The sequence below is a fragment of the Perna viridis genome, chromosome 6, assembly GCF_037379345.1.
Source record: "Perna viridis isolate PV_CMFRI_1.1 ecotype Kerala chromosome 6, ASM3737934v1, whole genome shotgun sequence".
Taxonomy (NCBI): Eukaryota; Metazoa; Mollusca; class Bivalvia; order Mytilida; family Mytilidae; genus Perna; species Perna viridis.
Genome location: NC_142450.1, coordinates 41,774,486 through 41,799,436, shown reverse-complemented (window position 1 = coordinate 41,799,436; position 24,951 = coordinate 41,774,486). Strand labels below are relative to the sequence as shown.

Sequence of the window (24,951 nt, the reverse complement as noted above, 5' to 3'; positions counted from 1 at the left end):
GGTTTGAGTCCAGTAATAAAACAAAATGAAACTGATTATATGTCACATAAATGCACAAACAAATGACTACTAGCAGTTAACAAACATGTCAGCTCTAGACCAGTGTAAACCTACTAAACATTTTGCATCATATACAATATCAATCCTAATTCTTCCCATGAGAACCACTGTACAACATAAGTCATACAATAAGGGCACAACCTAATGTGCACATTTTGTTTTATTTTTTCATACACATGACTTTCTTGATACAAAACACTGTCACTAGTCAACCAAGGAGGTGGCTGAATGGAATTTTATGACACTTTTATACATTCTTTATCACTTGTCATTGTGCAACTCCTTTTTTGTTCCTGCCTTTCACAAAAGAGGGGGAGTATAGAATTTCCTTCCGATATTGGTTCCAGAGCTTATCTTTTGAAAGCCAAAATAGAATTTCACCAAAGTTGGCTTATGAGGTAAAGGAAGACACCTATTGATTTTGAGGTCAGATGGTCAAAATTCAAGCTCACATGGACTTCATGACATAGACATTTTTAGATGAAATTTGGTTTCCGTGGCGTAACCTTTGAATGCCTTTATAGAATTTCACCAAACTTGGATAGTTGATAGCTTATGAGGTGAGGAAGACACCTAATGAATTAGATATAAGTAGGTTGAAGGTCAAGGTCACACAGACTTCACAAAATATAATTTTGCATTTTGCAATATTCCATGAAATTTTACTTTTGTTGCAAGGTGGGGGACCTGGAGCACTGCTATGGTTTCCATCTGAATGCCTCTATAGGATACATGGACGTTGTCATTTGTATACCTATGGGCCAATGATCTTCTAATCCACAACTCCTCTAAAACCACAGATGTGAATTCAATGAAACTTTTTTAATCATATGATGCCATTGTGCACATCCTATATTGTTTTCCAACTAATGACTTCTTGGGTTTCATAAATAATTTCTAGGGAGTGGAATGAGGTATCATCAAGTAAGCATTGCTCAGTTTTTTCTAGTTGATGCCCACCCAAAATTAACCATAAAGCATTGTCTTAAGTTGATAAAAATAAATTATTATGTTTTACTGTAAACAATAAGTATGCTGCTGTATTCTGAGAGTTGATTAAGCACATATTAATGAACATTTCATTGTAACTGATAAAGATTTGTTGTGTGGTTCAAATACAGACAGACAGACAATGAAGTCATAGTTGTAAACCTCAACACACCCAACTCCCAACTTTTTAATTAACAGTAAAGCTTAAATTAAACAACTGAATCAACAAGTAATAATTTTAATTAGTGACTGCAAAGCATTATGTGGATACAACATCCATACATGATACAGTATAGAGCAATGAAATGATACCTCTATACTTTGCTCCTCCAGTTAAATTGTTCCTCAGAGGAAAAAACAGAAAGTGAAATGTTAAATAAACTGAACATGTTATTTGACACTGCTTGTATAATATTTTCACATTACCAGTATTGATGTTTTAAAAATATACAAGTCTTAAAAAATATCATATAAATCATACAAATGAGTAATAAAAAGGGGAAAAAACAGGAGGTTGAAGTTAAGATGAGAGAAATTACATTTCATAAGAACTCATGCTTTTAAAAATACTTGACACAAGAATTTTTTTTTGTTAGTGTTGTAGAAATCCAAAACATGTTTATTGATTAGGGACAGAATAACATAGAACAGCTAAACAATGTATACATTTTTTTCACATGTATTTTATCACAAGACATGAACATTTTTATCTCTCATTTTCATGCAATTTAAGTAGAATACAGAGGAAGATTTCTGATGTCAAATTTTGGTTAACAATAATATCAGGATTTTACAAATACCAGCTGTAAAATGAACATGAAAGGACAATACATTTGAGAAAAAATATTCCATTCAAAGAGAATTTTAACATAACCTTTTGTTACTTACTATTACTTAATTCATCCAATAACAGAATAAATCCAAAAAAGTGAATCAAAAGAAAATGCCTAGAAAAAAGTTCTCTTTGTCATGTTTATGATAGTTTTGATCTGAAAAGTTCACAATTAAAATAATACACAACGGTAAAATGGAAAGAATTTTAAACACTTAACAAACTGCCAATGTAGAACCAGGTTGGTCCTACGAAACAAGCAGTACAGAGGAAATTTTATCTTGCTATTAATTTTTGTTCCAATGCAATCTTTAACTAATTATGATGTCAGAGAGAACAGGGATTTTTCTGTATCAGAAGTACAAGACTCAGAATGGATGTTCAATGTTCCCTAACAAATGAACTAAATTATGAACAAATCAAAGAGTAATTTCCCTTTATTTTCAACTTTTTAGTGCTTTCTCTGTATATTTTTTTCATTCTTACCATTTTAGTTGATTACAAACCAAAACTTAATAAGTTTAATAAACTTAAACTTTTTTTTGACGATATTTGTAATTTGTAATGGGTGAAAAATATTTTGGAAACAAATAAATAATTATTAAAATATGAAAAAGTTTGAAAAAATAAAGGACAATTAAAATAGAATGAAAAGAGTCAGAAAACTCAGTATGGGACTGAAAATAATAAAATGGTCCATACTGACATTTTACACAAACAAGGAAAATGTAAGTTGCACATGTTGTGCTAGGTATACCCCCACTCATACAGGAAGTTGATATTGGACAGCATCTCAAGTCCATTGCAACATATGTTCAGTCTAAATAAAGCTACACACCAAATTTTATATTAATACATACATTTGCAGCCAAGATTTTTGTAATGAAAATTTTCTCCATCATTCCATAAAGAAAAATGGGAGTTTCACAAAACAGGAAACTGATGTCCAACACCTCCAAAAAAGTGAGTCGATGTCCAACTGCTTCCAGAACTGCTTACAATGTATGCCACATCTATATAAAGGTAAACAACATATTTTAAATTAATCCATCCGTTTGGAGCCAAGATAACTGTAAAGAAATTAGGATGGACAGACAGACCAGGTGATTCCAAAATATCAACCACTTATTGAGTGGGTTATAATATATATATTCAATGACTAGAAATACCACATTAATGACTTAATTTCATTCAAAACACATCAAAAAGTAAATATGTTCCAAACTGATAAACAAATGCATATACGGCTTATATGGCAAAACAAAAAGTATAATTAGAGAACAGATTTAAAGAACCATTTGTTCCACTCACACACAGAAATTTTAAATCCAGCATCATTTACATACATAATACATGTATTTAATACTTTCAGAAATACAACTTGACATACAATATCACAGTTAATAACATCACATACATTGCTTGGCTGACAACATATTTTAAGAATAGCTTAAATTAATACCTTATCTTTATTCATTTTCACAGAAGACTCACTATGAAATGGGCTTTGATAAATCCTCAATAGACAATTTAACAAGCACGCTAAAACTAAGGAAAAGAACTGGCATTACATTCTTGTATTTGCAACATATTGATAAAAGTAAATTTATATCTACATCGGCACATAGTACCAGTACATATATAATTCAACTGTCAATAATTGATGTAACCTTTAATTAATAACAAATTCAGGAAGCCAAGAGCAGAATTTATTCTAGACAGTCTTTAATACTAAACTTCCCTTTTAAGCAACTAATATACATGTACTATTAAGCAGTGTTTTGTTTAACAACATATACATGTATATTCTTTTGTGTAATATTCATTTTTAAGTGCCTTTTAACTAGACTAACAATATTAAAGAAAATATATTTCAATAAAATAACACTGTGTGTTTGTATGTTAAAGTGTCTTCTCTATATGTAAAAGAACTAATTTTGTGGGGTACCATTTTTTGTGGATTTCATGGTTCAGTCAAACTAGGCATTAAAATTCTGAATGAAAAACAAATTTCTATTCAGCATTGTGATGCTTCAATGAAATCATTGAATTCAAAATTCAATGAACAAACAAACTTTGAACAAACTATCAGAATGAACGACTACCCAGAAATGTTACTTCACTGTATTTCTATCTTTGACTTTTCTCATAGACAGCTAATTTTTTTTTCCCATCAGGTGTCATTTGCCCCTGACAAAGGCCATAAGGCCAAAATTTTGGCCTCCTTTTATTTGGCATCAGGGTTAATATTTTTTGTATTTTGATTTAGTTTAGCCTTTTAAATCTGACTACTTCCTACTTCTTACTTATTATTATTACATTTTTATCTTTGTTTTATTTCTCACTTGATTAAACTGATTATTACAATTAAAATGTTTTCTGTAAATTCAGACAAAAGAAATAATACATGTATCTGTGAAGTATTGCTAATCACATACAATGATCAAGCCTATTATTGACCGACCCACATATATAACATAATACACAGTGAAGGTAGTTAGTCTTGTTGACCTGATATTCAGTTTGATGCACAAATACAACAGATAATAATGATCAATGATGATCATGCTCTTTAAAAGTCTTCCATGGCAACAACTGTGAGCATCTATATTAATTTGGATACAACCTTGGAATGGATGCCATCAGCTAACTCTCTCTGACTTCAGTATCTTATACTCCTAAAAAGAGAGACACATTAAATATGACACTGTAAAAGGAGACAGGTAGTAATGTATAATGAAAGAAAATGGTATTTATTTATATTTATTGAAATATCTATATATACTTTTCTTTGACTGACTGTTATGAACTGTTCTTATCATCTAGTATTAATCTAACAATGCTATTGTGTACTGTCATCAGCAAAGTTTTTATTTAAATAATATTTTGAACTTAACACCATTTCAAAAATATGAGATAAGAATCTCAGAATAAAACTTGATTCATATTAAGAAGGGTTATATAACTTAGACAAATGTAAACATGGAAGTTTTCATGAGTTGATCTGCAAATTCAAAATTAAATTGTCATAATATTTTTCTTCAAAAACATTGTAATAAGATTTGATGTCAATCATGACTTTATAACTGCAGAAAAACAGTATGATCGCAGAAATCCTTAAAAATAAGGCACAAAAATGTGCATGATTGAAGTATACCAAGCATAGCTTCTTACATCATATTCTTTATCTTCCACTAGTCCATCAACTGCAACAATCTGGTACTGCTTGGCTCGTAATCCATACTCTGTTCTCCTAATGGTTTTCATCATGGTACTATTAATCACGGTCAGAAACTGCTGCATCTGCTTCTTTGATGTACTTGGATCAAAGATCAGCAGACGTAAAGATTTATCTGATAATTCTTCAATACCAACAATGGTTCTGCTATGTCCTAAAATAGAAGAAATAAAACCACTTAAAACTGCACAGAAACTTCATAGCTATAAAATGTCTTCCAATCATGGTTTTTTTTTTTTAAATAATGTTGAAATTGCTCAAATAAAACTAATTTAAAAGTTTCATAAAAAAAATAAGTTCATGAATACTGAAAAAAATTATTGCCACCATTAAAATATATTCAATAATCAAATTTTTGCTACTTTACTTTCTACAGTTTGAAGTTTTAAACCTTGTACAGCATATATTGATACACTTTTTAGGCTCTATGTCTTTATTTTATCAAACTTCTGAGACCACTCACCCTGGTGTTGTAAATACAAAGGTGGTTTAAACATGGTTGGTGTTTGGAAATATTCCTTTACCCACTGAAACAACACTGGATGTGTACCCTTAGGACCAGTTGGGTTGTGAAAATCTAGTAACCTACATCTACAATAAAGCATGAAATTCATTTGATTTATAATAATGATAAAAGGAAGAACTGTCCAATGTGCAAACTGACTTAATTTCAGAAGTTGAAACTTAGTAAATTGGCTAAGATAATTTTCCCATTTTGTTTCTATCACATTCCACCAGAAAAAGTACCAAATCTGCAATACTTGAATTATTTGCACACTATTCAATTATTATAATTCATAACAAAAATTATTATACCCACTAATAATGAGAAGTTGAAGAAAAAATAGTTTTTGTTTTAATGTTAAGTTTTACCAGTAGATTGAAGAGTAATTTTCGTATTCTTTAAAAATATTTATTGTTCTTATTGACACTATCCCATTTAAACATCGTACATTTTTTTCTTAATATTACAGTACATTTTTCATTTTAACAAAAGCAAAAGCAGAAATTAGATAACACAGGGGAAATACCTATTTGAAAATATTTATATCTGTCCAAAGCATGTATTACTGGTGCATGTTATGGCAGTCCATATCTATATGCTGTGCCAGACATATTTTTCTCTTTCTACAAAAGGTGACCATGCAGAAAACAGCATTTTTTTCAATATTGAAGAATTTAAAATTATGCCAGGGATGTTTAGAATACATAGTTCCTGCTTAAATATAAGAGTGTAAAAGGATTTCTAAGCATGCATAATAGTAAAAACTGCACTTTATTCATATGCAATGTACATTTAAGTTTTATTTGTTATCTTTACACAGTGCTGTAAATAACAGATGATCCTGAAATATCTTATGTCAGATGCAAATACTACTTTAAAAAAATACACCATTAAAATGGTCCTCATTTTCTCACACAAAAATGACTAAAGCTTTCAAAATCCTGGGAAAAAAATCTGCATCACAACTTCTGACAAAACCTTTTGTTGTTCACAGCTTGCACTCTATATTTTGGGATTAAAAAACTAAACCTAATCCTCTCATTTTTGAGAAAATTCTTCGAAAACTGTGTAGAAGTAGAGTTTTGTGTCCTCTTTGTGACTAAATTATGACACAACAGCTTGTGTTTTCTGTATATTAGTGTTAAGATAGTATTTTACTTTTAAAATAGGCAAATAGAAAATTTCAAATAGTAAGTTGAAACTTTGACAAAATAGTAGGCCTAAAAATAGAGTAATGGATTTACCCCTTTGATACTTACAGCAATTTCCATGTATTATATACATATAAAGACAATGGATATGGTGAATATGTCAAAGAAAAAACAACCCCAACCCGATGAAAAATGTCAGCTCAGGGCCATTCATGGGTCTCATTATCAAATTCACGAACTTAATCAATTACATCCACTTACTTTACTTTAAGAGAAAATAGAGTTGCAGCAATTTCTGTGGCACCTATCCATTTAGTTGAATCAACAACACGTCCACCTAACTGTTCACAGCCCTGCTTATCAAAGCCTTTCTCCCAGGCAGCTTCAATAAGTCTTTGTATCTTAGGAATTGAAGGTATCTGAGGTTTTCCTGATCAAAAATGAAGAATATTGATACATGTATGAATATGGTTTACTTCATAGGACTTCATACTTCACAAATGTTTCAATTCTGCAGTACAAAATACTTTACTTTTGGCATACGTTTCCATGAATCTTCAGGGAATTATTTTCAGGTGATGATTTATGCACCTGCTATTCTGACTTTTGATCTCAATGATCTTTGGGTTTCTAGAAGCATGACAAGGAATTTAGATTTTACTATTGAATGGAATTGTATACTGATTTGTGTTACCATGACATGTATACAATGCCTAAGCACATTTTATTTTTACACATTTTTTTAGGTTAATATTAAATGAATATTCCTGGAAGTATGAGTAAATACAAAATATAAGACAGTCTGGGCATCCTTGCTTACAGTAATTCTAAATCTTCAAGTTTTGGTCTAATCATACCCCCTCCTCTAACACTTACCATTAAACAGAATTCTACAGTAAGTAGGGTTAGTTGCTAAAGATGATAATAACATTTGAAAGTTTCTGTAACCACATCCCCATCCTTTGTCTCCATAGGAAGCTGAGTAGTGTATGATATCTGTACACAGCCAATAACTAGACAGGTTTCCTAACTGAGCTTCATACTTCTGTATTCTGACTATTATATCTTTAAAAACGAAAGCATATAGGTATAGATTGAAGTTATAGGCTTTGTTGTTACATGTATATTCAATGCATCTCCAAATACTCAAGTCCTGTTAACTTAAGAGGTTTTTATTCGTAGGCAACTACAATGCACATTTCTAGTCAAATTTACTTTATACTGTCTCATTTTTGATCAGGTTTACTTTTTAAATTGAATTTAATGTATCTGTAATAATGATACTTATGTCTGTTATTTCCTCTACTTCTTTAAAGAAGGAAAAATTGTCCATGATATTATCACCCAAGTGAAGTAGCTCATGTTTTAATTTGGATTTTTTTGCAATATTTAAAAAAAGAATGTAAAATTTTTTTACCTATGAACAACTATATTCATCTGACACATTATTAGGGGGTATAAATGAAGGAGAAAATATAGACTTCATCATTCTCAGTTTTGATTAAAAATATAGTAAACCGATTATACCATTAGATAAACTTGCAGCTTTAAGTATTTAATTTAAGTTATCACATTCTTCGTTTTCTGAATGTGAAAGGCATGGATCATCCAATTGATTTACAATAGCCCAGTACTGTTAGTGAAGTTAAACAAGATTTCTCATTATCATTTGTAAAAGTACTATAATTATCAGCGCTACTAAACAGAGAAGTACACACTGGGATGTATCTTGGGAATTTTATTACCTCTAGTACAAGAATGTCCATCATCAATTCCATGTAGATCCCGACCTTTCAGGTTAGCTACTTGTTGGTGATACTCTGTAATAGTTATGTCACCCCTATTTACAGCTTTCTCTATATTCTTCTCATACTGTTTCTTATAATTTGTACCACCTGTCATACCATACATATTCTGTAATCAAATCAAAATTATGTTTATATGAAACTGAGTTAGTCAATCACACTAAAATTTGTGTATGCACATGCATATGTGTATGATATACATGTATGTAATCATGATGTAACCATTGTTTTGTAGATGTGACACAATTTTTTGGATTATTCAGATGGCAGGGGACAAAACACTCAGAACAGATATCTATACAAATTTAACCTATGAACTTAGAATCACTATTAAAGGGTCTGATCTCAGTCTGACAGGAACAGGGAGTGATCTGCTGTGCACATCATATGATGTAAATATGGAAGTTATAGATATGGGGGATAACTTGGCCAGCAGACCAGTTGTCCCAAGCCTTCTAGGACTTTACCCAACTTTTGGTAAGTGACATATCTATTAAATAGACTTCTCTAGCTTATTACTTAGACTTCTTACAGCTACCTCATGTCCACATTTTACCTGAAGAATCTGAAACTCCCGTTCTTCTCTGTTTTTGTCCTCTGTTTCACATTTCATAAGTGTCTCAGCCACAGCCTTGTCATTTATTTCTCGAATTACTGACACTGGAATAAAGAACATAGTTTTCATGTATATCTTGAGAGTTCCAAATTATCTAAGGTGAAATGAAATGAAAATTTTTTTTAAGTTGTTATGTCTTCATATATTTTATATAACATTAATTTCGACAAGTACACACAAATTTGAGTTACAAGTACTTTTATCACAGTTTGTGTTTAAGAAAATTGTGTATATTTTTTATAACAAAGTATCATGATTGATGTGAATACATATACATGTACAGATACTTTAGTATATGTTGCTTTGTGTTATTTTTTAGATGAAATTATAAAACTGAGAGGAGTTCAATAACCAAATTACACCACTGAATACTGAAAGCCAAAAGTCACATCACAAAAAGCAACATATACTACAGTACCTGAACATGTATACATATACACATCAATTATCAATATACACAATTTTATTTAAACACAATTGACAAATCTATGATCATAGTGATAATAGTAACTATGTAGGAACTGATTTCAATCTAATACAGTATTTTTTCAATGCCATACCAGGTGTCTGCTCAGCAGAAAAGTGTCCATTTACATGAATTTCCAACAAAGCAGGCTCATGGAATTCTTCATCACACATAGGGCAGATATGTATGTCTTCTGAGTCACCATTGTGACCATTAGTACTGGACCATCCCGAAGATTTATCTGGACTTAATATATCCATATGTTTAGCATTGACATGAATTTGAAGTTCTTGGGAAGTTAAGAAGGACATGGTACATATGGGACACATGTATCGATGGTCTCCATCACCGTCAATAAATCCATTCTCAGGACTCAACACATCAACATGCTCACTGTTAACATGTGACTGAATCTGTCCTTCTGAGTCAGTGCAATATCGACAGAGAGGACAGGTAAACTCTGCAGGAATGTTGGAATTAATGTCAGGTTCAACATTATCATTGATATCTGGAATGATCAGATTTTGATCTCTGATTTCGCCCCGTTGATTAGATGGCCCTGGATCAGGCTCATTATGTACAGCACCACTACTGCTTGATACACATGTTGATATGATATTTTTATTGTTGGAAGCTGATTGCACTGTTCCTGATACTGATGGCACATTCAAGCACAGTTTACTTTTTTTCTTTCCAAAATTTTCCAAATTTGAACATGTATCAACAGCTTTTGTTGAGCTATCCACAGAATCATGATTACTACCTACAACACAATCTGTGGACATCTTAGTCTCTTTTTCTATAGGACTATCTGAATCACTACAGTTCATAGCCGAGCACTCTGGAAAATCACTATCTGTTCCACTTGTGGCTCCATCTGGACTGAAACAGTCTTCTAAATGAGCAGTATTGATGTGAAGGTTCATTTCATTTGCAGTAATACCACTAAGATCACAGAATGGACAATAGACTTCCTGCTGTTCTACATGATCTGCTAAGACATGATCTCTCATTTGTGGCTCGGTAAATCCATTCTGACCACAGATTAGACATGTAAATGTATCAAAGTCCTCTGATGTCTTCCCTCCCTCCGCCATTCTGAAACAGAAAATGAAAATTTACATGTACATAAGTATACATACACCTACATATACATGTACATGTAACCTCCATGAAATTTCCATACAAATGTTAATAATATTCTACTATATAACTTCTGAACACTACTTTACATATTCATACTTATCTACTCCAAATAAAATAATACATAAATACAGATACATGTGCCCATATGTAAATTGTCTAAAACACCATAAATAATCAAACAACCAAAACCAGGTACATGTTTTACACATTCAACTTTCCATCCTGACTATAACAACTTAGGGCAAGATCATGTGGTGCTCTGATTTCTGGACCCTGTTTCTTAACTACTCTAGCTGATGTGCAAGCATGAGATAATCAGTCTAGTCTGTAGTCAAGTCTTACTAACCACATTTCTTCAGCATAGAAACAATAAGAATGCACTTCTTACAGTGTGTTATCTAGCTTTCAGTGACCCAAAGACTAAAGATGAAGCTAGTATTGATTAGGTGGAATTTGCATTGATTATTTTTATTTCGAGGACTTTGCCCAGTATCATATATAGTAACTGATGAAAAAATTGCTTTTCCCTTTTTCATATTTCTTGAAAGGTTCTGAAATTGTGTATACTTTTTCAAACAAAAATATAACAATGCCTTTGGGTGAAATTTACTAGAAATGGTGAAACTGTTTATATCTTGATGAAGGGTTTTGTTTGGCTAATAACATATGTATACTTAGTCATTGCATAAAATTTTGGCCAATATAGGTCTGACCCATAAGTCATTTTATCCATAAACTCAAAGTGAAAAAATAAAATTCTGTAATTTCCAATTAAAAACAGAAGTACATTTAAGCTACATGTTAGTCTTTGGAGGTGGACTCTAAAATTTTACTCCAAAATTAATGATTTGGTTCAAGTAAACCTGAAACCTGCCCCCAAAAAATAAACTGAAAAAAATAAATAAAATTGCCTACCTACATGTACCCAACCCTATTTTTTAGAATGAAACCATGGACAGACATGTAATTATTCCCAGCATTAGTAAAATATGTGCTTAGTTTACTAAATAAACCTTTTTTCTGTTCATTCATGCACAGCAGAACTGTGTAAAAAAATCTTTATATCATTACATTTTTCTTAACAGAAGACTTTTGCCACACGCTTCAACAACATAAATATTCAAACCATAAAAAAATTCCTAATTTCATAAGAAATTAAATGAATGTTACATATAGAAAGGATACTTTCATGTGACTTTGAGAACTCATTTTTAACAAAAATTATAAAATGATGTAATAGCTCATAAATCTTATTTTTATTGGTTTAGTCATCTTTAAATAACTCTATAACAATGAAGTATAGCACTTTCCATAACCTTTCTCCTGTAGGCATTCAATGGAATATTTCAATGTTAACTTTTTTCGAAAGTTTTTTTTTAGTGTTAAATCACCTTACTGATCTCATGCTACAGCTCAAGTGAACAACACAACTTGAAAGAGCTATCTCAGAAGAACAGCCATTGATATTTTTACACAGTTGGTACATTAGCCAATCACAATTGTTACTCAAATCACTGAACAATAGATTGCTTATACTGATGTTAACAATTTGGTAATCTTTGATTAAAAACCACTTGTATAAATTGTAAGAAGTTACTTAAAAATGTAAGATAACTACAAAATTACAAGGACAGGCTAAGAAAAGTAATCAAAGTTAAACCATACATGCAGGAGAATCTAACTATTTCTACACCCAGGCAACAAAAGAGCAATTGTTACCTAGATTATCAAGGTGGGACAATTTAATATGGATTTCTTTCAAAGAAGTGACTCCCAATGCATTCTTGCTTTAACTGGGCATTTTACCAGTAATTAAGATTTATGCTATATAAAAATTTGCCAAATTATTACCGAACCAAACAGAATTTCACCAGACATTGATTTTAACACAAAAATATCTGAATTACTCTTTATAGCTTAAATTTTCTGTACACAGCCAGCAACTAGTATAAACAATATAAACAAAATGAATAAATACTTTATTTGCAACAATAAATGGTTAAGGCCTAATGTGATAAATGGCATAATTGTAAAACTGTCAACCATATAAAAAAATAATTTGCCATGTGTTTTTGAACCAGCATTTGTGGCTCATGACAAGTTCTTTTACATATTACACTGGCCTCATATCAATAAAGAAGAATAAAAGTGAAGGACAGACACATGGTATCGTGATATACATGTACAATACATGTATGTCTCGGCATCAGCAGCCCTGCTTTCTTACACTAAGTTACAGAGAATTCGTGGGGAAAGTACAGCTAAACGATCTTTGTATGAAAAATTATATTGAAAAAAGGAGAACAAGGTCTTGACATTATCATTGGGATTATATATACCTATTTATAATTAATCGAGATGAGAAACAGAAGGAAGAACTGTAAGAGATTTTCTGTCAATTTATTCTTGTAATTACAGTGAAGTGTCAGTTTCTGATTTGTAGATAAAACTAAAATTGAAATTTGTTTAAACTGTGAACCTGTTGTATTAAAAGGGTGATTATTCTAAAAACAAACATATTCAGGAATATCAGATTTGATTTTTTTTTCTAAAGATATGTGTGTTTGTAAATTATAATTACAATGACAAGCCTCAAAATATTTCTGAAATGGACACTACAAGGCAGTTTACGGATTCAGGAATCCGATCACGTTTTCGGTTTAGACACCGATTGTCTAGTCAAATCAAAACATTACGAAGTTGTTTTCTAATAAGTCGATGAAACAGCTTAAGAAGCCAGAATGACCACATGATCATGATAAGAACACTACTTTCGTGCAGAAGCGCACTTCGGGTCCTTCAAATCAATCTACAGAAGCCCCCATACACTGTAAACCTTGGCCAAGGACACATTTATGTAACACAACATACTGCATTGTATTCAAGTGAAACTAAAGGTTTGACAGATAAACATGCGAAAGCTGATGAAAACAGTCAGGATGGTTTCAATAAAAAGATTCCTAATGTTGAAGAGCTGTTCAGATTAGAACAAGGAGAACCTGGTAAATTGTAAAATATATAGGACAGGCTGGTTACTAGAAAAGTAATTAAAGTTTAACCATACAGGCAGGAGAGTTCCGCAAGATGTCATCAGTTAAATGTTATTATAGATAGTGAGATTTACCAAATGTTCCCTGTGTACAAATTTTAGATAGTTCACACTTTGAAATAAATTTGGTAATTTCACTCTCGGGACTATTTCCTGACAAAACATCATTATGAGAATATTAATCCGCTGTTCACAAAATTGATTATCCTATTTATTATATAGATTTTCTCCATTTTTTATTGCATGTATTTTCAACTTAAATTTCAAATTGGTTTTCGTGAATAACCAAAATATAATCACTCATCCCAAGAATGCATTAAGATTTAACTTGTTCATGGATGAGTTCTGCACACTTATTAAATCTAGGGGTTCTTTGGCATATTTTGATTATTCACTCTTTCCAAGTAATAAACCTGTTAATAATTTGTTTTGTTGACCACAAAATCTACACGGTGGCATGTGGTATTAACTGTAAACAATCTCCCTGCCTGTAATCTGCCAGTCTCTGCGGCGAAACTTAAGTCTTCTTGGATTTCTTTGACCACCTCAAAACTTTTTCTTACATTCACTAATTTGATCTGTGTGCTGTGATGGGATGAATTTGCTTTCATTCCATTTTTCCTTGTTCAGCCAACTTTTAGAAATATTCACAGATTTCCGTGATACAGTCTCGGCTGATAAACCATTCCATTGGTCAACAGGACATAATGAAAAGGAATGAAGATTGTGGGTTGTATTACATAATCATATTTTTTTTAATTTGTAAGAAAATTCAAAAATTCTTGTGGTTCATTAAACTGAAAATTAATCTCTCTTTAGTAGTGTAAAATAGATATGAATTCACTAACAAAATTTGATCAAATCAGTCTACAGGCAGCACTAAAGCCACTTTACAGAATCTCATTAAGATGAATAATAATAAATTTATAACATTATAAAAATTTGAATTACTTAATTATAGAAATACCCAAGAATACCTCAAAATATACATTTGAACATCCAACTTGATTGAAATATGTTTTATTTGATTAAAGATAATGTTTTTTATTCAGTTTTTTTCTGGATGCATGATAATCTATTTTTTTTCCTTTAATGTATGTTGACTTAAATCACGGTTCTGTATGAATAGATCGAAGTATTCAAGAAAATGTTTGCAATTTAGATAAATAAGTTTAGTGCTGGCCACACGCTGTATCATCCTTTAACGTCATGGTCAGGTCTACAATGATATGTTTTATTGTTATTTTTTATAATTTCCTATTGAAAACTTATTGTTTGAAAATATTTGTTTATGTAGAATGTATATGTAGAATAAACGCAGTACCAAAGATCGAACATAGATAAAATATTAGGCAAAATTTTCTCATACATTAAATAATACGAAAATGTATAAATAAGATATACCTAAATTTTTATATCATTTGTAAAACAATTTTTGTTCTTCATCAATCGTAACATACATTATCTCAACATGGCTTGGTGACCTTTGGGTCAATCCAAAGACTTTTTACTATTTCGAGTCAATGCAAAAACTTTATGAGGTAACTATATTTTTGCAAAGTTTGAAACTTTGAATGAAACTTCTGCCTCATCCAAATTAATAAAGAATCCTATAATGGTTTGTGGGTAATCTGGGGTATTTCTATGGACCCAAAGCATTTAAAGAATTTGAAAGAATTGTTTTAAGTGTTTAGATACATGTATTTTATTTCCAAATTGTGACCACAATTTGAAGAACGAAGAAGAAAAAGTTTTGCTCATTGAATGTTATCCAAAAAAAAAATCTGCAATAAATAAAATATATCATGTGTAATAATTGTAACCCTAAGTTAAGACTGTCAAAAATCTGGACCATAGAAATACCCAAGAATAATACTTAGCAATATACATTGTACATAAGTAGCAGTCTTTATAAAAATCAGACAGGAGGTGATTCATGCATTGCGAAAAAAACCCACTGATTTCAGTATTATTTCTTGTTCAGAAATAGTTATAGATCACATAATCATTTTTTGGGGTTGTGCTTTTGAGATAAAATTTATATAGATTGTGCATGAAATTAGCACTTTGCAAGAGTTATTGTTCTTGATTTGGTTGGATTTTGTTGATATTAGTGGGAAATTAAGGTGTGGTTTTCTCAAAAGCACAAATCTAAATACAGAAAGGATTATTGTCACATTAAAATATACCATGTGTACATTGTAGACCAAAAGAGCATTGTCTGATCCATGTGTTTTTCTACACCATAAATCACTTTACCCTGGGCAGTGCCTTAATTTTGTATGAACTCGTACTTAAACCTTCAGACTGATTGAAATATGTTACATTTGGTGAAAGCAGAGACTTAATAACAAGTCTATGATGAAAGATAATGTATTTATTCAGTTTTTTTTTCTGAATGATTTTTCAACAAACACCCAGAATTTTATCTATGTGACCAAGGAGTTAAATATAGTCTGCTATAATGATCTTTGATGTGACCAGTTACCGCAAAGCATATCAGGCATAATAATCAATTTTGTATCAATAAATTGAAGTTTTCAAGATAATGTTTGTATTTTATATATAATGATAAAAAATATTGGTAAACTCCCCTATTGGAGCAAGAAATGTTATGTAAATAAAAAGATTGGTGAACGCCCTTATTGAAACAAGAAATTACATAATTGAGAGATTGGTGAATTCCCCTATTGAAGCAAGAAATATCAGAAATCAATTTTTTTTACATTAAATAATTTTTAAAAACATCATTACATATAAAAATGTACTTTTAGAACAAAAACTGTTTTGTTTTATACATATCATTATTGTATTTATCTTCCAGTACCATTATATGGTCACAGATGTAATGACTATGACAGGTTCTGTTTAGTGTATCTAGGAAAATTTCCATCTATGTCTTCAGTGCCTGCTGTTGTACCGTAAGTTTTAGAAATCAAAATCTATTCACCATCTATTTTTCAAACATTTCAATACGAGATTGTTTTTATGTCACAAAACTTTGATGATGGATTTTAAGGTGAGGCAAAAATACAGCTAAAGTTTTGTATAGTAAATTTTATACAAAATGTAAGATAGTAATTGGTGAGTTATTGATATGTGTTTATGTTGTATAGAGGGAAAAAGATCAGATTTGGTGAAATGCTGCAAATGCACTAGCGTGCAATGTATCACCTAAATACAAAATAGTTTATACTTCCAGAGATCACCTACAGTTGTAGATGCCATTTTACATAAGATATTTTTGTACCTACATGAATTTGTCTAATATTTTTTTGAAACATTGGAACATACTGCTACAGAAAATTATTAAGTGCAAATTTAACATAAAAATAAATAGAACATTGTAGAGTGTTTAATTAATTAAAGCTGATTTTTCCTTCAGTCTATGATGTTCTCATGCATTTGATACACATCAAAATCTTATCATTTTTAATGCCATTTTCTTCTTTTCATATTTATTTTTCAATTAATTTTCTTCAGTACAAAAATAACAAACAACCAGTAACTGATTCTGAAAAGTGTTATTCAGTTTTCTGATGCATGTGTATATTCATTGCAAATTTAGACATTATTTACATGAGTCTCGCTCTGTTTTATGTAAATTCTGATTGCCATTTCTTAATCTGTTTGCAAACAGGATTTTGCAGACACTTTCTCATAAGCACCAACATGAAATTTTTATACAAATGCAATTTTTTTTATAGAATTAGAGGCCAAAAAGGTACCAAAAACAAGCATTTTATAGAATTTAACTATACAACTCCAGGAAAAGCATAGGAATGTCAATGATATTGATCCACAATAGTCAGACTGGTTTTTATTTTAGGGGTTAAGACCTGAATAATTTGGAAACTAGGGGCAAAAAAGATGACAAGAAACAAGCATTTTCCTAATGTTCAGACAATAAATTGAATATAAGTGAAGCTTCGAAATTACAAGGTGCCATACCCCTCAGAGAAGGCTTGGATTGATTTTTGAGTGAAAAGACTTGAATCTTTTTGGAATTAGGGGCCAAAAAGGGGGCTAAAACAAGCCTTTTTGTTTGAGGACAATAACTTGAGTAAAAGTGAATGGAACTCTCTGGAATTGTATTACAAGGTGTCATACCCCAAACGGAAGGTTAAGATTGATTTTGGAGGTTTTTACTGGCACCATTTAATAAGGCCAAAATGTGAGCACTTTGATTCTGGTCAAATTCTTATTCTGTGTCTGGCAAACATCTAATTGTAATCCAAATTCAAAGTTGTATCAAGTTTGAATTGTGTGTCCATATTTGCCCCAAGTATTATTAAGCTTTACAAAGCATTTTATTTGAATCAGCAAAATGTACTTGAATATCACAGGAATCACAACAAATACATGAACAGAAATAGATGTACATGTAGTGCTCATGATTCTAGCAAAACATAATGCAAATGTACTTTTAAGCTGCTTAGCAACAGTTGTTTTCTTTCCAAAAACATCATTAAACTTTTAGTTGCTGGTGTCTGATGAATAAATGCACAACTCATCTACATGTACATTACATACATGCACTTCTGTCATTATTTTTTTTATTACATGTATCAAACCAAAAATAAGTACCTCTTGAATTTAGACATTTATCATGAAAAATTTATCATTGTAGAATTGAGCAGTTGAAACTTTGCCATGATTTAATGAGGATTCGCTACAATGTATGGACAATTATTGGTTTTACAATAGTATCAATTATTACAAAGATATATTATAGCAGCCAAAGTAAGAAACGTCACGAAGCCAGGAAGAAAAGGAAAGAGACCTTATACAATGAATATATGAAGTAATTTTTGGGATGTTCATGATCATGTAAATGACAGCAATTAAATTACTCTGAAGAGTGATGTAAAAATAACTATTTTGATGAAAAGAAAAGTTTTTATTTGCTCTTTTGAAAATATTCAATGTTTCTTAGTTTTTAAAAAATAATTGAAAGAAATAAAAGAGAATCTTCATATTAAATCTTTGCTTTTTGTTTTAATTGAAGAAACAGAATCATTGAAGGTAAATTGTTATGTTTTTTTCCATGTTAAGGTTGAGATACATATAGGTATGCAAATGAAGGATAGGACACAGAAAATGTCATAACATCACAAAAATGATGTCAAACATTGTTTCAATTCACTATTGTTAAATTTTCATACACAATTAACACTGTACACTTATCATAGAAAGTGTGTTTTTATCTCACATCAAAGATGGGTCGTTTTATTGTGAATAAACGTTCGTCCATCTATCGGTGTTAACATTTTGCATCGTAACTTCAGAAACCCTTGTTCAATGAACTTCGAACTTTACCCAAATGTTATGATGGTTTAAAAGTTCGTAGACTTTTGTTTTAAAGAATATTGAATTTTTAGTTTCAGATTTATGGGACTTTTTCATATATTGAAGGGATTTTTTTTACATGTTGCACTGTAATTTGAGAACCCCTTATACATAAAACTCTGTCTTTTCATTCATCGGTCCACATTTCTTGTTAGTGCAAAACATGTACCTCTTAAACCACTCATGAGATATTGATGAATTTTTACAGGAAGGCAGTACATATGGTATCCTGATGTGCATAAAGAAATATAATTAATGTTAGTGGGTGCCTAAGGGAGATGATTAAAGGGTTTTGCATAAGAGAACCTTGAAGGTGCAACACCTCATAAATCACTTAAGGGACTTTGTGGAATGTTGAGTGTGATATACTAGTTTTAATTGGCAGGACAGAATACAATTATTGTAGGGGGCTCCAGTGGTAGATGCTATATTTTGCATGTTATAAAATCTTGTAAGCCCTTCTCATCAGCTGCTCGAGGGATATCGAGGAAATTTTATAGGAAGGCTGGACCTCATATTTTGTTGTACATAAAGAAATATTATTATTGCAGGAGAGCTCAAAGCAGAGAAAATTAAAGGGTATTACATGTTAAACCTTGTAAGCCCAATGGCTCAAGAGAATTTGGTGATAGAAGATTACGCATCTTATGTAGATGTGCATGATGGAACATAATTTTTTTTTAATTGTGGTCTTTCACCCATATATTGGATTTGAAAACTTAACAAGAATCAATACAAACACTTCATATATGTTCCACCAAACCCCTTTCAAAACAAGTAACTTTTTTACTTATAGTTGTCATTATTTACCAGATTCTTGTTACTCCTGTAGTGGTAACAAATTGATGTGAATCCTGAAAAATCCTGGAAAATTTGAATGCCAGATTATATTGGAATATAAAAGCATCAAGACCTATGATTTTTAAATCTACTGTACTATTCCCAAAATTCAGCTGAAATCCAGACTATGACATGATACAATACAAAAACTCTACTTAGATTCAGTACATTTAGTAACAGGCAGCATAAGCTCTAGTGAGCTTTCAACTGAATGAGCATATATAAAAATTATATCAACTACTCAGGACATGCATAGAAACCACACATACAATAATACACACAAAGCTTAGAGCAAAACAATAGACCATCATCCACATACTAGACCATAACATAGGCTGGAAATAAAATAACATAGGGTGGAAATAATAACATAGGGTGGAAATAAAATAACATAGGCTGGAAATAATAACATAGGGTGGAAATAAAATAACATAGGCTGGAAATAATAACATAGGCTGGAAATAAAATAACATAGGCTGGAAATAAAAGAACATAGGCTGGAAATAAAATAAATAGGCTGGAAATAAAATAACATAGGCTGGAAATATAATAACATAGGCTGGAAATAAAATAACATAGGCTGGAAATAAAATAAATAGCACAGTAAATTGAGCCCATTACAAAACATACATAGACAATATAAAACACATATCATTCACATACATGAAAGACAAAAAAACAATAAAACTGAGTAAAATATCAGAATTCAATGAGCAACAAAAACAGATATGGCGACACAAGCTATTTGCATGCAAAACAGTATGGCAAGCTGTTTTCATATTTATTCTTTATTTTAGATATCTCATGTAATATATCAGACATCTTATACCATATATCATATCAGATATTTCATTACCATATGTAAGATACCTAATATAATATTAGATGTCTTATATATTGTACAAGATACCTGATATATTAATAATTAGGATATCTTCTATATCAAATGAGATATCTTATCAAAAAATATAAGATGGTATATGATGGTATATTGTATAACCATTTACTTAAGGAAACTATCACTGCTTATTTTGATAATACTGAATTCCCATGCTATATTTACAAAAAGCCAACACCTAATTCTATTTTTCAGATAGCCCTGCTAAAATTCTGTTGAAATTAAAACCAGTACACAATTTGTTGTCAACCTAGCAGTCACTTTTAGTTGGTTTGACTCAGCTTTTTTTTTTTGTTGATGTTGTTGATGTTGTTGTTTTTTGTTTTGTTTGTTTGTTTTTGTTTTGTTTTTTTTTTTGTTTTGTTTTGTATTTTTTTTCATCTATTATTTGTTCACTTTTGCCCAAACACTGCATGACATTTTTTACCACTGGTATAAGAAATCAAACCGAAATTATATGGTAATCGGAACAAGGGGAAGTCGACTCAAACCCTAGAGGAAAAATTGCTTTTGGAAAGTTTTAAGGAAAAGTGTGTAGGATTTATAGATGCTCTGTCACTTACGAAAGAGCTTTCAGTAGAGCGGAAAATTGAAAAGAAAAGCTCCAGTCAGGTGGTATTAGTGTACGATTTATTAAGCATATCATATGACGCTCATGATGCCATCGGGGGCGTGAAAGCTGTGCAAATGGTGAAAAAAATGATTAATAGTCACACCTTCACTGTTGAATTCATCATGAATTCGTTTAGAAACAACAGGACAGGGACATTAATATCCAAACTGAAACGTTCTCATCTGTTCCGTCAAGTGTAATTTCAAAGCCTATGGTTAAGAAAAATGCGTCATCTGGATTAGAACTATCGCTGCTTTGCATTTGAGATTAGCCTAACAACGCAGAACGTGGAAGTTGTAGGACAGCTACTCGGCGAAAAACTTTTCAATGGCAAGCCAAGAGTAACAAAACAAAATATTAATTTGATCAATCGCTTCATTTTAGACAGGGAATGAATGACAACATCCCCCCCCCCCGCCCCAAATATACGTAAATATCGCGTCCTAGAATTTTTTTTCTGAAATTTTGCATGTGGAAAGATCGACTCGAATGCATTCATATGACAGAAAAAATTACATCGTACCAGATTTCGTACATTTCTAAGTACATAGATTTGAAATATACTAGTACAATGATGAAAGTACATAGAATATGTAGGGAAATTGGTAAAAAAGGCAGGAATTAAATTATTTATTAGTATTGTGAAATAACGGTGCCTAGAATTTTCTTTAAAAAAATAGTATATAATTATCAGCTGTAATAGCTATCGAAAGATATATAAAAATCACTTGACAACGGGACTCGTTAACTCGTCATGCTCTCCTAAAGTGGAAATACTAACCTTTTTGCGGTTTTTTTTTTTTTTTTTTTTTTTTTGGTAACTTCAAACTTTATTTCGGCGACGTCACATATCTTTACATGTTATATGGTTGTAAATGAAACACTAGGCTTGTTACGACACTTGTTTCAGGTATAGAACGTGTAGCAAAGTTATTGAACGGAAGGCCCTGGACACAGTTTTTTCTTCAGTTTCAAATGAATTCAAAGATGTTGGAAAAGGGAATTGAAATGCTGAAAAGGCAGAGAAACAAAGTTTTTCAAAAAGGCGATTTACAAATACATGTAGAATTGTCTAACCATTCTATTTCAGATTGCTATATTTTACGAATGCATTTTACGACCGTACCCATCCCTGCCTTTTTCTTGTGGCACTCAAAAATTTGACGACCATATTTATTATCTTTGGGTTTCATTCCATTTTTCATTTCATCATCATCATTTCATGTTCATTTTATCATCCCATTTCATGTTCATCGCATGAATATAGCTGAAATATTGCTGCTCGGGCGTTAAACCCCAACAATCAATCAATCGAATGCATTATTTGTATATTCATTTATTTTATAACACATATTTGTATAAAAAGAGATCTCTTCAAAATTAAAAAAAAAATGGATGCATGATCGCTGCATTATTGTATGGCCTAAACAATAAAAAAGGCTCAATGAACATATGTGATATTAGGTAGGCGTGATATTTAATTAAGTCATTGTATTCTTACTGAAGGAGACACCAACTGACAGTGATAGGAATGCTGGGAAATCTTCTGAAGCATTACACAATAGGTGCCTTATAACTGAGATACTGATTTTATGGATTATTTGAAAGTGAATTTATTCCCCACCATAAGTGGAAATGGGACGTAGAAATACCGGTGAATTACGAATAACGTATAATTCTGACCTAATCCAATCAGTTTATTGTAGCACATACCAATTTTAATTATTTTCTACCCTACACTATTCGATTATAGAAATACACTACCAAATTATAATAAGACCGGTGTCAGTGCATGCGTGCGTCCGTCTGTCCGTCCCCCCTTGTAGGAATGTTTACCAACATATGTAATTGATCATTGCGCCGCCATTTAATTTCAACAAATTTTACAAGAGTTATGGAACTTTTGCATGTCAATTTTGTTTTTGCGGCGGCAGGAGACGTATAGCTACTCACACAATCTTGTGTATAATAACAGCTTTTCATGTCATTTTTTCTTTCACGTTGGGTCTCGGGTTTGTTTTTTGACACAGGGCTTATAAATGGGCATAGTAATTTTGATCATGCAGTTTTCTAAGGATTGGTGTCAGTCTACGGTATGGTGTTATTTAGAGCACTTAAGTTACAGCTTATCAACTGATAACAAGTTGTATTATGAGAAGTACATGTACATGTTTAAAAGGGCATCTGGGGTTCGCTAAATTGAATTTTGACTTGAACAACTAGAAAAAGGCAAACTAGTAGTTTGTAGTTCAACTATGCAAGATGTCAGTGAGTTTTGTGTTCATTCATCTAGGTGTTCCATGTAAACTGACAACGACCCTGATTATCACACAAACTGGCGCACTGCTACGGTGCAAATTGAATCTTATTGTGCTACTTTAAAGACAAATTAATCGTCATTTGTAATCAGAATGGTGAATTTCAATAAATGAGTTTAATTTTGACAATTTACAACACCAAGCTTGTGTTTAGATAGGTTTGAACGATCCCGATTATTTCCTGTTATCTTAAACTTATTTTTGCAATTAAACAATCGATGTAAATTGATTCAGTACAAGAGTACTTTGATTTATTTGATTTTTTGTTGTAGGGATACCAATTTGATATCTTATGTTTTTTCCTTCGACCACCCCCCCCCCCCCACACACACACACACAATTTTTTCGATTACCACATTATTTTGGTTTGATTTCTTATACTAGTGGTGGATCAAAAGTCGGATAAAAAAATTCAAGCACTGTTTTGTCAAGAGTGAGCAAATATTATCGTGTAACCTCTCTGGAACCCACTTTTCAATATCTGCGAATCCGCCCTGGTCTCATATATCGTGTGGTTTTCTATCTCCTATTTATTCTTATGAAGCGCGATGAATATACATGACAAATTTGTATGTACATATGTATATCACTGTATAATTCTAATCATAAGATTCTTCATGCTAGTAGCCGTTTTTGATTGGCAGAGAACGTCTTTGCCAGAAAGTTCATACTTGCATGAACTTCGCCGGATAGCTCATACATGCATGAACGCTAGTCAAATTGAAACCAATATGGCGGCCGTGTAGTTCGAAAGAGTGGGACAACGACCTAAACGGCATAATATAGCCATAAGAAATGTTTATTACATCCACATTTGTACCGGTACAGTTTTTTTACAGAGTAATTTTCAGCTCAAAATCTAACTACAAGTAAATTCGCCCCAAAATTATATTGTGCCAAAACTAAATGTATAAATACATTTACCGGTTCAACACATTTAAAAAAAATCCCAAATGTCGGGAATTATAGGGATTAAACAGCTATTTTCGGTCTATACATGTAAGAACGACCGAAAAGAGCTGTTTAATCCTACAACAGTTGGTAAACTGTACTTATTCAGGGATATTTCCTTTGT

General features: G+C 31.4%; 2 protein-coding genes across 2 annotated transcripts; one reads left to right on the top strand and one right to left on the bottom strand.

Moving 5' to 3' along the window:
- Positions 1-1,272: 1,272 nt before the first annotated feature.
- LOC148615019 (zinc finger-containing ubiquitin peptidase 1-like) lies at positions 1,273-13,232 on the bottom strand. The gene is made up of 9 exons (XM_088589606.1): positions 13,149-13,232; positions 9,758-10,761; positions 9,138-9,241; positions 8,522-8,690; positions 7,653-7,841; positions 7,038-7,206; positions 5,584-5,711; positions 5,057-5,274; positions 1,273-4,560 (listed from the first exon to the last, which is right to left on the bottom strand). The coding sequence occupies exons 2-9, from the start codon at positions 10,758-10,760 to the stop codon at positions 4,525-4,527; spliced, it is 2,016 nt and encodes a 671-aa protein (XP_088445732.1). The 5' UTR covers position 10,761; positions 13,149-13,232; the 3' UTR covers positions 1,273-4,524.
- A 215-nt stretch (positions 13,233-13,447) lies between these two features.
- On the top strand, positions 13,448-18,841 carry LOC148615018 (uncharacterized). The gene is made up of 3 exons (XM_088589605.1): positions 13,448-13,811; positions 16,683-16,779; positions 18,489-18,841. The coding sequence occupies exons 1-3, from the start codon at positions 13,559-13,561 to the stop codon at positions 18,664-18,666; spliced, it is 528 nt and encodes a 175-aa protein (XP_088445731.1). The 5' UTR covers positions 13,448-13,558; the 3' UTR covers positions 18,667-18,841.
- The last annotated feature ends 6,110 nt before the right edge of the window (positions 18,842-24,951 follow it).

Bases quoted from the DNA above. Each gene is read 5' to 3' on its own strand.
- LOC148615018 (XM_088589605.1), top strand. From the start codon at position 13,559: ATGATCATGATAAGAACACTACTTTCGTGCAGAAGCGCACTTCGGGTC. The intron at 13,812-16,682 runs GTAAATTGTAAA...TTTATCTTCCAG, and splicing joins ATTAGAACAAGGAGAACCTG to TACCATTATATGGTCACAGA. The intron at 16,780-18,488 runs GTAAGTTTTAGA...TTATCATTGTAG, and splicing joins TCAGTGCCTGCTGTTGTACC to AATTGAGCAGTTGAAACTTT.
- LOC148615019 (XM_088589606.1), bottom strand. From the start codon at position 10,760: ATGGCGGAGGGAGGGAAGACATCAGAGGACTTTGATACATTTACATGT. The intron at 7,207-7,652 runs GTAAGTGTTAGA...ATTTTTGATCAG, and splicing joins CTGTAGAATTCTGTTTAATG to GAAAACCTCAGATACCTTCA. The intron at 5,275-5,583 runs GTGAGTGGTCTC...CTTCTATTTTAG, and splicing joins TTTGTATTTACAACACCAGG to GACATAGCAGAACCATTGTT.